The sequence below is a fragment of the Schistocerca gregaria genome, chromosome 1, assembly GCF_023897955.1.
Source record: "Schistocerca gregaria isolate iqSchGreg1 chromosome 1, iqSchGreg1.2, whole genome shotgun sequence".
NCBI lineage: Eukaryota > Metazoa > Arthropoda > Insecta > Orthoptera > Acrididae > Schistocerca > Schistocerca gregaria.
In genome coordinates, this window is record NC_064920.1 from 974,533,381 (window position 1) to 974,551,378 (window position 17,998).

At 40.0% G+C, this 17,998-nt stretch overlaps 1 protein-coding gene across 1 annotated transcript in view; it reads right to left on the reverse strand.

Annotated features, from left to right (window-relative positions):
* LOC126277046 (heat shock 70 kDa protein 12A-like) overlaps nucleotides 1–17,998 on the reverse strand; it is a 218,492-nt gene that overhangs the window by 69,765 nt on the left and 130,729 nt on the right. The window contains exons 8-9 of the mRNA XM_049977324.1: nucleotides 11,276–11,487; nucleotides 4,789–4,911 (exon numbers count right to left, since the gene is read on the reverse strand). Of these exons, the coding sequence (XP_049833281.1) occupies nucleotides 4,789–4,911; nucleotides 11,276–11,487 (335 nt within the window). The remainder of the gene's footprint in view (nucleotides 1–4,788; nucleotides 4,912–11,275; nucleotides 11,488–17,998) is intronic.

The window sequence follows — 17,998 nt, forward strand, 5'->3', positions numbered from 1 at the left end:
ATAAGATGGATAGTTTTTATGAGGCACTCAGTGATGTAGTTGTTAGAGTAAAGGACAAGGACAGTGTTCTGCTCATGGGGGATTTTAATGCCAGGATTGGAAATCAAACAAAAGGGTATGAAAAGGTTATGGGTAAATTTGGAGAGGATATGGAGGGCAACAGGAATGGGAAACAACTCCTGGATTTCTGTGCCAGTATGGGCTTAGTAATCCCAAACTCCTTTTTTAAACATAAGAACATTCACCGGTATACTTCGGAAGGCAGGGGAACCAGATCTGTCATTGACTATATAATAACAGATCAGGAATTCAGGAAGGCTGTGAGGGACACACGTATATTCAGGGGATTCTTTGATGACGCTAATCATTATTTAATCTGCAGTGAAATTGGGATTGTGAGACCGAAAGTGCAGGAGGTCAGGTCCATATGTAGGAGGATAAGAGTGGAGAAACTTCAGGACAAGGAAATGAGGCACAAGTACCTGACAGCGATCTCAGAAAGGTACCATTTAGTTGAATGTAGTCAATTACAGTCATTGGAAAAGGAATGGACAAGGTACAGGGACACAGTACTAGAAGTGGCTAAAGAATGTCTTGGAACAGTAGTGTGTAAAAGTAGGATGAAGCAAACAGCTTGGTGGAATGACACAGTCAAGGAAGCCTGTAAAATGAAAAAGAAGGCGTATCAAAAATGGCTAGATACTAAAACTCAGGTAGACAGAGAAAGTTATGTTGAAGAAAGAAACAAAGCCAAACAGATAATTGCAGCATCCAAGAAGAAATCTTGGGAAGACTTTGGAAACAGGTTGGAGACTATGGGCCAAGCTGCTGGAAAACCATTCTGGAGTGTATTTAGCAGTCTTCGAAAGGGAGGTAAGAAGGAAATGATAAGTGTTTTGGACAGGTCAGGAAAACTGCTGATGAATCCTGTGGATGCCTTGGGCAGATGGAGGGAATATTTTGAAGAGTTGCTCAATGTAGGTGAAAACACGATTAGTAATGTTTCAGATTTCGAGGTAGAATGGGATAGGAATGATGATGGAAATAGGATCACATCTGAGGAAGTGGAGAAAATGGTCAGTAGATTGCAATGCAATAAAGCAGCTGGGGTGGATGAAATTAAGTCAGAACTCATCAAATACAGTGGAATGGCAGGTCTTAAATGGCTACACAGGATAACTGAAATTGCCTGGGAGTTGGGACAGGTTCCATCAGACTGGACAAAAGCAGTAATCACACCAATCTTTAAACATGAAAACAGAAAAGATTGTAACAACTACAGAGGTATCTCTTTAATCAGCGTTGTGGGTAAAATCTTCTCAGGTATTCTTGAAAAGAAAGTGTGAGCATTAGTTGAGGACCAATTGGATGAAAATCAGTGTGGGGTTAGGACTCTTAGAGGTTGTCAGGACCAGGTCTTTAGCTTACGGCAAACAATGGAGAAGTGTTATGAGTGGAACAGGGAATTGTATCTATGCTTTATAGATATAGAAAAGGCATATGACTGGTTTCCTAGGAAGAAGTTATTGTCTGTTCTATGAGATTATGGAATAGGAAGCAAACTTTTGTAAGCAATTAAAGGTCTTTACATGGATAATCAGGCAGCAGTTAGAGTTGACAGTAAATTGAGTTCATGGTTCAGAGTAGTTTCAGGGGTAAGACAAGGCTACAACCTGTCTCCACTGTTGTTCATATTATTTATGGATCATATGTTGAAAACAACAGACTGGCTGGGTGAGATTAAGATATGTAACACAAAATAAGCAGTCTTGCATATGCGGATGACTTATTTGTGATGGCAGATTCGATTGAAAGTTTGCAAAGTAATATTTCAGAGCTAGATCAGAAATGTAAGGACTATGGCATGAAGATTAGCATCTCCAAAACGAAAGTAATGTCAGTGGGAAAGAAATATAAAAGGATTGAGTGCCAAATAGGAGGAACAAAGTTAGAACAGGTGGACGGTTTCAAGTACTTAGGATGCATATTCTCACAGGATGGCAACATAGTGAAAGAACTGGAAGCAAGGTGTAGCAAAGCCAATGCAGTGAGCACTCAGCTATGATCTACTCTCTTCTGCAAGAAGGAAGTCAGTACCAAGACTAAGTTATCTGTGCACCGTTCAATCTTTCGACCAACTTTGTTGTATGGGAGCGAAAACTGGGTGGATTCAGGTTACCTTATCAACAAGGTTGAAGTTATGGATATGAAAGTAGCTAGGATGATTGCAGGTAATAGTAGATGGGAACAATGGCAGGAGGGTGTCCACAATTAGGAAATCAAAGAAAAACTGGGAATGAACTCTATAGATGTAGCAGTCAGGATGAACAGGCTTAGATGGTGGGGTCATGTTACACGCATGGGAGAAGCAAGGTTACCCTAGAGACTCATGGGTTCAGCAGTAGAGGGTAGGAGGAGTCGGGGCAGACCAAGGAGAAGGTACCTGGATTTGGTTAAGAATGATTTTGAAGTAATGGGTTTAACATCAGAAGAGGCACCAATGTTAGCACTGAATAGGGGAACATGGAGGAATTTTATAAGGGGGTTAAGCTCCAGACTGAATGCTGAAAGGCATAATCAGTCTTAAATGATGATGATGATGATGATATATGACACTGGAATTGCTTCTTACATGTAGTCTGCTGCTTTATCCTTGTACTGTCCACAGCTATCTTCTGAACTACTTCCAGGAACTGGCTGTTAAACATTTTGTCTGCCTCATGGCTATAATTTATTATTTGGCTGTTTTCCTTCATGACTATAATTTATTATTTGGCTGTTTTCTTAGAAACAAAGTCCTTTCATTCCATAATTGATCTCCTGGTTTCCCTTTTACATGAAGTCTATATAAATTTAATTTTTTGTCTGGAAAAGATAGATCACTACTCACCATAATGATGACATGTAGAGCTGCAGACAGACACAATGAAAAGACATGTACGATTTAGCTAACATCCAAAGCCTTCTCCAGAAAAGGAAACACACAGACATGTTCATATACACAAGTAAGCACACCTCACACTCATGACTGCTATCTCCAGCAGCTCGAACTGGAATGAATTCCAGTACAAGTTGCCAGAGGTGGTAATCATGTGTGCAAGGGGATTGCTTGCTTACGTAACTGTGTGTGTTTCTTTTTCTGAAGGAGGTTTTGGTTGAAAGCTAATTTGTAAGTGTCTTTTTGTTGTACCTGTCTGCTACTCATCATGTCACCTTTATAATGAGTAGTAATCTGCTTTTCTTTATGTTATTTAATGTTTTGTCTGGGTTATTAATTTCAGATATTATATGGATCTGAAACTTCCTGACAGATTAAAACTGTGTGCTAGATAACGACTCAAACCAGGGATCTTTGCCTTTCAGGACAAGTGTTCTACCCACTGACCTGTCTAAGAATGACTCACAACCTGTCATCACAGTTTTATTTCTGCCTATACCTCATCTGACACCTTCCAAACTTCACAGAAGTTCACCAGCAAAACTCTTGAGACTAGCACTTATGGAAGAACGGAAGAATGATTTCTGCAAACATGCCTCAAGCTGTGGCTGAGGCATGTATCCACATTATCTATTCTTCTAGGAGTACCAATCTTGCAAGTTTTATGGACGAGCTTTTGTGAAGTTTGTAAGGTAGGAGGTGGGGTACTGACAGAAGTAAAGCTGTGAGGACGGGTTGTGATTCATGCTTGAGTAGCTTAGTCAGCAGAACACTTGCCCATGGAAGACAAAGGTCCTAGGAAATTTCATATAGTGCTCACACCACTGCAGAGTGAAAAATTCATTCATTATACAGTTTTATTTTTGTGCTTTAAGACAGAACAGTCTTTCTTGTAATATGAAATCAGTTCTACTTCTTTGTTTGCCTAAATGATTTACTGTGATTTCATTTCCTTGCACATGATATTTAATTCCTTTTTTAATCCAAGACCTTTTAGATAATCCAAGAGCTTTTAGGTTTCTTTTTAGTGTCATACGTCATTGTTTTCTTGGGAAAGCAGCTGTTAAAAATTGCTGTTCATACCATCAAAAAATATATTAAATTTGGAACTGACACCTATTACTTTATACACATCCATCTATTCAGTATCCTATAAAGTTGACTTGAAAATTTTTGTTGCCTGCTCATTAATTAATCTTAATTTTTCCATGATACCACATTGTTGTAATCAGGAAAGTTATAATTATTAATAATACCTGTGCTTTATGGTCAGATAGGCAATTCACTACTGGATAAACATTTATATCACTGATTAAGTGTTCACCTATAAATATGTTGTCTATTAATGTCCAGTGTCCAGTTTCCCTAGAAGATGCAAAGAAAATTAATAAAGCAAGTGTGGTTAAAGTGTTAAGTAATTTATAAATAATTTCTTTTCTCTGGATCTTTCATAAAATTGATATTAATGTTCCCAAAGACTATTATCTACTTTCTTTATCCTGCTAACTGGTATAATTATGTACCTTTTTTCAAAATAAATTGAAAAACTCCCAGCAGATATCTGTATATTGTAATAGTTATGAACAACTTTCAAGTAATGGCAGTTCATAAGCAGTTATTGATCTGAGTGGAAACTATTGGTTTCAACATTTTTGAACTTGATGATATTGTTGACATTTATGGCAATCCTCCTTTCTGCATTTTTTCCCTACAAAAATAGGTTGCTAGTTCATAATCCCCTATGTTTAACATATGGATTCAAATATTTATGAGGTGCTCAGACATAACACATAAACTTTATTTTGACTTTCTAGACCATGTAAACAGACAAGATGTTGAGCATGGACTACCTTGAGAATATTAGAGACAGTTGGCTGAAACAGCTCTCTCATGAGGCTAGCATTTATTCTTAGCATTCCTTGTGATGACCAGCTTATGTCTTTCCTGCCACACTTCTTGATTGCATGATCAATCTGTAAAAAGTCAGTGTATTAAATTTTATTACACAATATTATTAATAAACATGCAGGTACAACACTAAGATCATAAAAAAAGGTGTGGTGGTTACAAATTATGAACATGATAGAAGTTCTCACCAATACCTGCAAGCAAGATACAGTGGTAATTATTCTGAAATGCATATTTTATTTGGGTCTATTTTCAGCGAGTAGATTCCTGTGAGTTTTCTGAGTTTTGAAATGCATTCTGGACGCCCTGGACAGGTTCTGACTTCATGAATTTGCTCCCTGAATGTTCACAACTATATCAAATCGCTGCCCCTTCAACACGAATTTCATCTATGAGAAAAGTTAGTTTGGAGGGTACTGTTTATGAGAACTATTTATTTTTAGCCAAGAATTTTCATATGATTACTCTGAAAACACATATTCATTGTCATGGAGTATCTGATATGTCATAGAACTTCACCATTAAGTTCTTTACTTACTGTTTGACCTATCAATAGAGATCATCATGAACATCTCCTCACTTTCAAAAAACCAAATCGATATGGTCTTATCTTTGCTCTTCATTTGAAAAGCTTTATTTTGGATGGCATGAATATGGACTCTTGTGTGGAAATGGATACTTAGTTTGAGAGTCATAGTCATAAGCCCATCTGTCAACAGTTTTTTAAAAATATGTGATATCCCTTAAAACTATTGCTGAAGTTGCTGGATATGTACATGTATTTTACTTATGCACCTCATCACTGTGGCAGAAACTTTGTCACAATTCTCTGAGTTTAGTCTAGTGCCAAAATTTGCTGATATGTTTCATATTGTACAGATATGACATCTACAATTCCACAGGACCAGATTCCTCACATCCCTCAATGTTTTTTAATGTGACAATCACCTAAAATATTCACTGTTATCAATAAATGTTAGGTCAAATATTAAATTTCATCAATCACATCAGGTCATATTATTTTTCCTTGTTTCTAATGATTTTGTGACATCTGCCAACATTCCACTGAGTGTTACAGCAACTCAGTTTAAACACAGACCCCACTTTCCTAGGGAGTTTTCACATATAAATTTGTTTGGGGCTATGACAACTGCTCAGAAATGCAAATCAAATATATATTAATAATTTAAGATATTACAAATCATAAGGAATATGAACATTTTAAAATTATGTCATTACAGAGATACCCATCAAAAATTCCAGTGGCTGTTACTACATGAACTACTGTAAATGATGAAGAGGTTTACTGTTAGAACTCTAAGAGCAGATACACTATGTGATCAAAAGTATATGGACACCCCCAAAAACATATGTTTTTCATATTAGGTGCATTGTGCTGCCACTTACCGCCAGGTACTCCATATCAGCAACCTCAGTAGTCATTAGAGATCGTGAGAGAGCAGAACGTGTCACTCCACGGAACTCATGGACTTCGAACACGGTCAGCTGATTGGGGGTCACTTGTGTCATACGTCTGTATGCAAGATTTCCACACTCCTAAACATCCCTAGGTCCGCTGTTTCTGATGTGATAGTGAAGTGGAAATGTGAAGGGACACATACAGCACAAAAGCGTACAGGCCGACCTTGTCTGTTGACTAACAGAGACAGCCGACAGTTGAAGAGGGTCATAATGTGTAACAGGCAGATGTCTATCCAGACCATCACACAGGAATTCCAAACTGCATCAGGATCCACTGTAAGTACTATGTCAGTTAGGTGGGAGGTGAGAAAACTTGGATTTCATGGTCGAGTGGCTGCTCATAAGCCACACATCATGCCGGTAAATGCCAAATGACACCTCGCTTGTGTAAGGAGTGTAAACATTGGATGAATGAATAGTGGAAAAACGTTGTGTGGAATGACAAATCACAGTACACAATGTGGCGATCTGATGGCAGGGTGTGGGTATGGCGAATGCCTCATGAACATCATCTCCCAGTGTGTGTAGTGCCAATACTAAAATTCAGAGGCGGTGGTGTTATGTTGTATTTGTGTTTATATGGAGGGGGCTTGAACCCCTTGTTATTTCACATGGCATTATCACAGCAAAGGCCTACATTGATGTTTTAAGCACCTTCTTACTTCCCACTGTTGAAGAGCAATTTGGGAATGCTGACTGCATCTTTCAACACAATAGAGCACCTGTTCATAATGCACGGCCTGTGGCAGAGTGGTTGCATGACAATAACATCCCTGGCCTGCACAGAGTCCTGTCCTGAATCGTATATAACACCTTTGGGATGTCTTGGAACGCTGACTTTGTGCCAGGCCTCACTGACTGACACTGACACCTCTCCCCAGTGCAGCACTCCATGAAGAATGGGGTGCCATTCCCCAAGAGACCTTCCACCACCTGATTGAACATATCCCTGCAAGAGTGGAAGCTGTCATCAAGGCTAAGGGTGGGCCAACACTATATTGAATTTCAGCATTACCGAAGGAGGGCTCCATGAACCTGTAGTCATTTTCAGCCAGGTGTCCAGACACTTTTGATCACATAGTGTGTATTCCAAGAAGAGCCAGGCAAAACATATTGCTTCCTCCCATGTGTGCCTTCGCTGAATAACCTTGATGGGAATTAAAACTAATATGAAGGTTTACCAGTTCACAGCCATTTGCTAATTTAACAAGTAAGTGGGAAATGACAGGGGCAGCAGATGTGTCCTCCACCACATCTCATTGGGCAGAAAATGGGTATGTGTGGATGAACAGGAATTTAATTGTCTAATTGATTGATATGAATAATAAAATAACCTTTATGAAAAAAAAGGTACTACATGAGGACTGATCAACAAAGACAGTCTGAGTTTTTCACAGATGTTTACTATTCATTTCAATGTTTACATGATCTTTCCAAAACACTCATCCCCTACTTAAATAAACCTTTTATAGTGCCTCTGCTACCCCTCTATCAGCAAAGAGACACAAAAACATATCCTCCCTTCATACTTGACCAACAATTTGCAGTGTACGGTACCTCTGCTGTAACTGTCATTTGTCTCTTATTTGTTACATTTGCCTTCAATAACAGGAATAAAATAAAGCACAGGATGCAAGATCAGGGCTATAAGGCAGATGATATGGTACTCAGGTAAAGTTGAACTGAGCCAGGAGATGCATGACTTGATATGTGACATGAGGCCATGCATTGTCATGATGAAGTCGCCACCCAGTATGACACAGTTCTGGTCACTTCCTTGCAGTGTGCTTTGTCAGTTAAGCCAATACTGACATGCAGTATGCTGCTGTAACAGTAGTGTGAGGGAGAACTGCATGCTGGTAAATCATTCCATGATAGTCAAAAAATGTGATCACCACCACTTTACTTGCGGATATAACAACTTTCCCCTTTTCTGGTGTTGGAGAACCTTGCGATATCCACACTGCACTGGCTCATTTTCCTCCAGGATCATAATAACACAGCCACGACTTATCACTGGTGGTAATCAATCCGAGAAATGCAACCCATTTATCAGCAAAGAGAAGCAACACCTCATGGCTTGTCTCCAATTATACAGTCTTTTGTTTGGGGGTCAACAGATACAGCACATTACAGGCACAAACAAAAGTCATATGCAGATGACGATGCATAATCATGAAGACACTGTCATATGAAGTTCTCTACACTTCACTGAGGTTACATAATGTTATCTGTTGATCCTTGCAGACAATCACAACAGCTGTCTTGATGTTGACTTCAGTCACATCAGAAGGAAAAATACTAGGCCCACCTTGATTAACACAGACAAGTCAGCCTTCTCTTAAGTCTTTGAACCAGCTAAACATTGTTGCATACAGTAGTGCATCTTCACTGTACACTTGCTGCAGCTTTTTGAAACTTTCACTGGAATACAGCGTATTGCATTCTTTGGTATGCGAAATGCAAAAATCATCTACAAAATACTGCCACCTATGGACATTATACATAAAAAACAGTTGTTTTCAAATATTCATGGTATAGATAGGAAACTATCATGGAAGCTACAGAAAAAACTCAGCCTCAATCTTTGTTGATCATCCCTCATAATTATATGATCAGCAATCAAATGATCAATATGTTATTAATTTATAAAAAAGAAGGTTACAGGTCTTATTCACATACAGACACACACACACACACACACACACACACACACACACACACACACACACACACATTAAGCAACGCCTAACTTGTGGATACACACTGTGCTGCATTACATTAAGTTATTTAACATTATAGGTAGATTTACTGTGTATGTTACACTCTAATTAGATACAATACAAACAGTCTGTCTAATTAAATAACTGCCTCAAGAAACAGTAAGTAATATAATAAAGCTAATTAAAGCAGGGAAGATACATAAAATGTTAGCGTACTCTATCGCTTTGTAATTTTCTTTTGCTGTTCTCAGTTCTGTGTTCTGCATAGATATTACAGCTACAAGAGAAAGGAGGGCACATAAAAATTCATACAGAGAGAGACAAAAAAGTAGAACTAACAGAAACATAATACTGTTTCACTGCTGAAAGATGTTGCAAAAAAAATTTGTTGTTGAAACTTTCTGGCAGATTAAAACTGTGTACTGGACAGAGACTTGAACTTGGGACCTTTGCCTTTCACAGGCAAGTGCTCTACCATCTGAGCTACTCAAGCATGACTCATGACCCCTTCTAACAGCTTTACTTCCACCAGTACCTCATCTCCTATCCTCCAAACTTCACAGAAGCTCTCCTGCAGACCTTGCAGAACTGACACTCCTGGAAGAAAGGATATTCCAGAGACATGAGTTAGCCACAGCCTGGGGGATGCTTCCAGAATGAATTTTCACTCTACAGTGCAGTGCGCACTGATATGAAACTTTCTGGCAGATTAAAACTGTGTGTCAGACTAAGACTCAAACTCAGGATCTTCACCTTTTGCGGGCAAGTGCTGTACCATCTGAGCTACCCAAGCACAACTCACCACCTGTCCTCACAGTCACTGGCAGAATTAAAGCTGTGAGGATGAGTCATAAGTCAAGCTTGGGTAGTTCAGTAGGAAGACCACTTGCTCACGAAAGGCAAATGCCCTGAGTTCGAGTCTCAGCCTCGCACACAGTTTTAATCTGTCAGAAAGTTTCATATTGGCACACACTCTGCTCCAGAGTGATTCATTCTGGAAATTTTTTGTTGTGATTCTCTTTACAGATGGAAGAGCATCCTGCATTGTGTTATAACCCATTTTTCCTTTGCAGTGTCTCAGATGCAAAACTGTATATTAATTCTGGCACAAAATATTAACCAGAAACTGAGAAATAACAATTACATAATGCTATACATAAAAATTATAATAAGGCCCATTCTTAGTTTCAGAACGAATGGGAAAAATCCATTTAATATTGTACTGCAATGGCAAATCATGCTTAGGTAAGCAGAAAATATGGGTTCAACATAGAGTGCACTTATCCGTCACCTGAACCATACCATGCAATGAACAGAAAGCATAAAAGATTACCTTTTGAACAATAGATAATATTTTCAATAACCAAGATAAAGTTGTTGGTAAAATATTGACTGTAATGTTACTCATGAAAATAGCCCTTCATGCCCCATATAGAATCTATAGAACTAAGAGAAATATATTAATGTTTAATAGACTAGTTTTAGTCCCAATCCTTTCTGACATCATCATAAAGAAATAAGTGAATTTAATTTCAAAGCAAGTGATTTTTCTCTGTCTTCAGTTACTATGCTCCTATTGACATGACATTTTCTGCCTCTATAGCTGAGCGGTCAATGCATCTGATTCTCCTGTGGAGGATCTGAGTTCAATTCACAGTACTGCCTGGAATTTTTCCATGTAAGAGGACTGGAATAGATTCCACTCATCCTCATGATGTCAACTGAGGAGGTACTTGAAGAAGAAATATTGGCTCCAAGGTCTGCAAAGCCTCCATACCACATCCAAATGACATGAATGGCAAAGGATGACATGGTGGTCAGTCAGTTGCAGTTGGCCTGTTTGTAGCCGGAATGATGAAGCTTAATTTTTTCACTGATTAGGACAGCGAGTTTCATTTATATTATTGTTACCTGTTCACTAAGACTGAATGTAATTTCTCTTTATCCTTGGATGTGTTGTTTTATTTTTATGCATATGCTTTCTGTTTTCTAAGTGATGTGATGGACTTCATAGTATTCATACGGGAGCAATCTTAATTTTTGCTTATGGTTAGGCATCTCCTTCTTTTCCTTTACTATCAAAGATAACTGTCTAAGAAGTTAATCTGTGTAGAGATAAAGTATAGTTCTATGATCCAAGCACAAGATACACTTGTTATAGAAGGTACTGTGCTCTTTATGTAGCACAACATTTAACTGATTAATATTGAAAATCTGTACAAACCTCTTTTCCTTTGTACTTCCTGTAATAATCAATAAAGGAGAAAGGTGGGAATATGTTAAATGGAGTTTCTCTGTAAGGGCTTGCCACACGCTTCCGTGCTTCAAAACTGACCATCAGTTCTACAAAAGCTGCTGGCCTTTTCAGTTTGAACTGTTCCATAAACTCCTCACCAAATACGTCATCCAACAAAGCTTCAAATGCACGATCAATTCCTGGAAGAGAATTTATTTAATGATCTGCACACAGAAACTGACACAAAAGTTGGAAAGAATATCAGCTATGATAGATATTAGTAAATGTTTTCTGTTAGTTACACATGTGATCAACAGATAGAATGAAATTTTCTATAACATGTAACTAACTAATTCTTACATTTAACTTGCTAACAATAGAACAGATTTCTTCAAATACAATGTTGTGTAACATGGTAACAGTTCATTGTAGATTTTCCATATTTAGAGAAGAAAAATAAGTGAGTACTTTGACAAGTAATTATTTTTGAGGATGTTCAGTTCTGATGAAATATTACCTTTGTGTATGTTTAAGCTAAATTAGTTTCAGAGAATAAAGTTTTTCATCAAATTTCTGCACATAAAGGCAAAGAACCATATTGAAAACTGATCCAGCATGCAGATTTTATCTCTCATACTGATCTTCATTTATGATAATTGAATTATGTCCATTGCGCCAAAAAGCTGCCATTGATTTGACTAAGCAGCACTATATTAAGGTGCTTGACACATAATCCTGAAGAAGCATGCCAATAGTTTAAGTTAGCTACTGTTTGACAATGTCAGGCAGATATAATTAGCTACTGAGTTTTAAATTTTTTTGTAGATTGCTGGAGGAATTCTGGTGGATCCCACATAGTCTCTCTATCTTGTTTCACCTTTTGCCTCTCTTCCTCCCTGAAGGTAAGTTGAGCTTCTGTCAATGAGAACATTTGTATCAATGTCATATTTAATTGGAACAAAATCACAGTGCTACCTTGTCTAAAGCAGAGAATGTCATTCAAGCAGCACCCTGTTTCATTAGTGATGTTGAACTTCTAGAAATAACAAACACGTTTAACAGGTATTATATAGCTGTACCAGACAAATTGAGAAGACTCAATAAAACAAAAAAAAAAAAGTAAGTAGAAGTCCCAAAAAAATCTGCATATAAAACACACCATTCAGCCCAGTGTTGAAACCGTGTTGTGTGAACACTCATAATCAAACAGTGTGCAATGCAAGTGCCTCCACATTGCCCTAGGGCGGTTGCCTTAAACCTGGACAGATTGCACAGCAAATGCTGTGCCTTACGCACAACAGCCCAATAAAAGGCTGGCATGTTAGTCTGTCAGTCTCACTTACACTTACTTGCTTATTGTATTCTCACCTACAAGACTGTCTATTGATGTGTTCTATGATTATGAGGTGTTCTACTGTTCTACACTTCATTCAGTGTTATTGTGGATCTTTTCATGTGGTAGGAGAATAAAACTTGCTTGGTTACTTCTCATAATGTGTCTGTACAATGTTACAACATACTTGATGACAAATGTGGTGTTTTACTCTGTGTGATTTGTTTCTTTGATTTGATATACAGCCAGAATGACAGTGGAAGAAGGTCTTCAATTTCTTATTGAACAACAGTGATCTCTCACCAACCAGCAGCAGGATTTCTCCTTGGCACTAAACAATTTGGCAGTCTTGTTGATGTGGGAGGTTCCACTGCCATTGACGCAACCTCCACCATTTCCTCTGTGTGATGATTCTGTCGAAGATTAGGATGCATATGAAAAATATCTTCAGAAACATTTTCAAGCTTTTGCTGTCGCTGATCCCAAATTGAGTAATGCTTTATTTTTGTCATGGATTTCTCCTCGTGTTTATCACATGTTGTGTCAGCTAACTCTTCTTCTGGAACCTGTCCATCTCTATTCTTATGAAATATGGCACCTGCTCTCTAATTATAACTGCAAACACACTCATGTTATTGCTACTTGCATTGAGCTCTACCATTGTCAAAAGTGACTGCAACAGTTTTACATAGCATGGACAGTGGAACTTCTTGGGCTTAGCCATTATTGTCAGTTTCACACTGTGGCCTGCTGGGACTCATCTGTTGATTCAGTGGTTAATGATACTATAAAACTCCTGATAAGGAAGTTCATGAACATGCTTTACAATGTGAAAATCCCTCTCTCACAAATTTTATGAATGTTGCACAATCTAATGAAGTATCTGTTGTTGTTGTTGTGCTCTTCAGTCCTGAGACTGGTTTGATGCAGCTCTCCATGCTACTCTATCCTGTGCAAGCTTCTTCATCTCCCAGTACTTACTGCAACCTACATCCTTCTGAATCTGCATAGTGTATTCATCTCTTGGTCTCCCTCTATGATTTTTACCCTCTAGTACTAAATTGGCGATCCCTTGATGCCTCAGAACATGTCCTACCAACCGATCACTTCTTCTAGTAAAGTTGTGCCACAAACTCCTCTTCTCCCCAATTCCGTTCAATACCTCCTCATTAGTTATGTGATCTACCCATCTAATCTTCAGCATTCTTCTGTAGCACCACATTTTGAAGGCTTCTAGTCTCTTCTAGTACAAACTATTCATCGTCCATGTTTCACTTCCATATATGGCTACACTCCATACAAATACTTTCAGAAATGACTTCCTGACACTTAAATCTATACTCGATATTAACAAATTTCTGTTCTTCAAATATGCTTCCCTTACCATTGCCAGTCTACATTTTATATCCTCTCTACTCCTACCATCATCAGTTGTTTTGCTCCCCAAATAGCAAAACCCCTTTACTACTTTAAGTGTCTCATTTCTTAATCTAATTCCCTCAGCATCACCTGACTTAATTCAACTACATTCCATTATGCTCGTTTTGCTTTTGTTGATGTTCATCTTATATCCTCCTTTCAAGACACTGTCCATTCTGTTGCACTGCTCTTCCAAGTCCTTTGCTGTCTCTGACAGAATTACAATGTCATTGGTGAACCTCCAAGTTTTTATTGCTTCTCAATGGATTTTAACACATTTTCCTTTACTGCTTGCTCAATATACAGATTAAATACCATTGGGGAGAGGCTACAAACCTGTCTCACTCACTTCCCAACCACTGCTTCCCTTTCATGCCCCTCGTCTCTCATAACTGCCATCTGGTTTCTGTACAAATTGTAATTAGCCTTTTGCTCCCTGTATTTTACCCCTGCCACCTTTAGAATTTGAAAGAGAGTATTCCAGTCAACATTGTCAAAAGCTTTCTCTATGTCTACAAATGCCAGAAACGTAGGTTTGCCTTTCCTTAATCTTTCTTTTAAGATAAGTCGTAAGGTCAATATTGCCTCACGTGTTCCAACATTTCTATGGAATCCAAACTGATCTTCCCCGAGGTCGGCTTCTACCAATTTTTCCATTCATAGGTAATGAATTCGCGTTAGTATTTTGCTGCTGTGACTTATTAAACTTATAGTTCGGTAATTTGCACATCTGTCAACACCTGCTTTCTTTGGGATTGGAATTATTATATTCTTCTTGAAGTCTGAGGGTATTTCGCCTGTCTCATACATCTTGCTCACCAGATGGTAGAGTTTTGTCAGGACAGGCTCTCCCAAGGCCGTCAGTAGTTATAATGGAATGTTGTCTACTCCTGGGGCCTTGTTCCAACTCAGGTCTTTCAGTGGTCTGTCAAACTCTTCACGCAGTATCGTATCTCCCATTTCATCTTCATCTACATCCTCTTCTATTTCCATAATATTGTCCTCAAGTACACCACCCTTGTATAGGCCCTCTATATAACCTATTTAAAAAAGGGACATATTGCATCTGTGTGCAACTCTGAACCTCTTTCACCAGACATGAACATGAATGTGAACAGTGTTTCTCGAGTTATGGTAGCCCCAATCAAACCAATCAAACTCTACATTGAGGTACACATGATGGACAAGATGTTAAAAATGCAAGTGGATTAATGCAAGTGGACAGGGATACAGCAGTGACTTTGTTAAATTCTCAACCCATATGGATCTTGGATCTCTGGTTTGGCCCTGTATCTGGTCAGCTATTGTGTTACAATACGTAGTAAATGGGTATTTGGTCAATCTTGTCTTACATCAGTGTTCAATTTACCCGCCACGGCTGAATGGATAAATCAGGACATCATGCACCTTCTCCACCTTGACCCATGGGGTGTTTCTTGTACAAAAATGCTGGCCCACCACCACATGTTTTGGGGGTATTGACAATGAGATCACATGCATTGTGACAGTCTGCCAGCAGTGCACCACCTGTAAAGTGGCACCACAGCCCACTCTTTTCCTGTGGCCTGCAGCCCAGCACCCATAAGAGCATATTCATGCTGATTTTGGCTTGTAGTAGTTGATGCTTTCTCAAAATGCCCTTATGTGGTTCATTGCCCATCCACATCCACGGTGACTGTGGTCACAGCCTTCTCAAAATCATTTCCCTAGAGGAGTTGCTCTATACATTAATGACAGGCAATGGCTCACAGTTTGTGTCTCAAGATTTTGAAGATTTTTGAACAAAGAATAGCATTCGGCGTGTTACAGCTCCTCCCTTCCATCCTCAGGTCAATGGGGAGGCAGAGCAACTGGTCCATACATTCAAAACCCATATTTAAAAACACATATCACTCAATCTGCTCCTGAGGTTCTTGAGTTCACACTGAGTTCATATAGGTTCACACCAGTTGGCAACAACAGCCCAGCAGAGCTGCTTCGCAGCCACCAGTTCTATACACTGCTTCATCTGCTTCAGCCAATGCCCAGTCACTAGCCAGTACACTCCTTGCCACAGTTCCAGCCAAGCTCTGCCATGGCAATGGCAAGATGGCAAGATGGTGGCAGTAGACATGTGCAGTGACACAGTGCTCATTAAAAGTAATAAGTTAAATACACTCCTGGAAATGGAAAAAAGAACACATTGACACCGGTGTGTCAGACCCACCATACTTGCTCCGGACACTGCGAGAGGGCTGTACAAGCAATGATCACATGCACGGCACAGCGGACACACCAGGAACCGCCGTGTTGGCCGTCGAATGGCGCTAGCTGCGCAGCATTTGTGCACCGCCGCCGTCAGTGTCAGCCAGTTTGCCGTGGCATACGGAGCTCCATCGCAGTCTTTAACACTGGTAGCATGCCACGACAGCGTGGACGTGAACCGTATGTGCAGTTGACGGACTTTGAGCGAGGGCGTATAGTGGGCATGCAGGAGGCCGGGTGGAAGTACCGCCGAATTGCTCAACACGTGGGGCGTGAGGTCTCCACAGCACATCGATGTTGTCGCCAGTGGTTGGCGGAAGGTGCACATGCCCGTCGACCTGGGACCGGACCGCAGCGACGCACAGATGCACGCCAAGACCGTAGGATCCTATGCAGTGCCATAGGGGACCGCACCGCCACTTCCAAGCAAATTAGGGACACTGTTGCTCCTGGGGTATCGGCGAGGACCATTCGCAACCGTCTCCATGAAGCTGGGCTACGGTCCCGCACACCGTTAGGCCGTCTTCCGCTCACGCCCCAACATCGTGCAGCCCGCCTCCAGTGGTGTCGCGACAGGCGTGAATGGAGGGACGAATGGAGACGTGTCGTCTTCAGCGATGAAAGTTGCTTCTGCCTTGGTGCCAATGATGGTCGTATGCGTGTTTGGCGCCGTGCAAGTGAGCACCACAATCAGGACTGCATACGACCGAGACACACAGGGCCAACACCCGGCATCATGGTGTGGGGAGCGATCTCCTGCACTGGCCGTACACCTCTGGTGATCGTCGAGGGGACACTGAATAGTGCTCCATACACCCAAACCATCATCGAACCCATCGTTCTACCATTCCTAGACCGGCAAGGGAACTTGCTGTTCCAACAGGACAATGCATGTCCGCATGTATCCCGTGCCACCCAACGTGCTCTAGAAGGTGTAAGTCAACTACCCTGGCCAGCAAGATCTCCGGATCTGTCCCCCATTGAGCATGTTTGGGACTGGATGAAGCGTCGTCTCACGCGGTCTGCACGTCCAGCACGAATGCTGGGCCAACTGAGGCGCCAGGTGGAAATGGCATGGCAAGCCATTCCACAGGACTACATCCAGCATCTCTACGATCGTCTCCATGGGAGAATAGCAGCCTGCATTGCTGCGAAAGGTGGATATACACTGTACTAGTGCTGACATTGTGCATGCTCTGTTGCCTGTGTCTATGTGCCTGTGGTTCTGTCAGTGTGATCATGTGATGTATCTGACCCCAGGAATGTGTCAATAAAGTTTCCCCTTCCTGGGACAATGAATTCACGGTGTCCTTATTTCAATTTCCAGGAGTGTACTTATGCATGTAAAAAATGTCAAAAACATGTTATAAAAGGAATCAGGGGTGTGATGTGCAACTACCGGCTACACGAAAAGTGTGCAAAAATGTGTTTAAAATTCATCTGTTACAATTTTCAGTAGTCATGTTTTGAGTGTTTACATATGGAAAACGTAACGTTAGCGACATCAGTTAACACAAAAGAACGAGTTATTAAATCTATTAAAACTGAAATCGACAATCTAAAATCAGAAATAGCATTATTTAAACAAGTAAATAGTGAGCTTATGAGACATGAAAAAAGTAATTGTGAAAAATGCGAATATGAAAAACACCATCTCAAAAGCGGAAACAGATCTGTAAACAAACATTACAGAGAAAACTCACAAATAGACTACA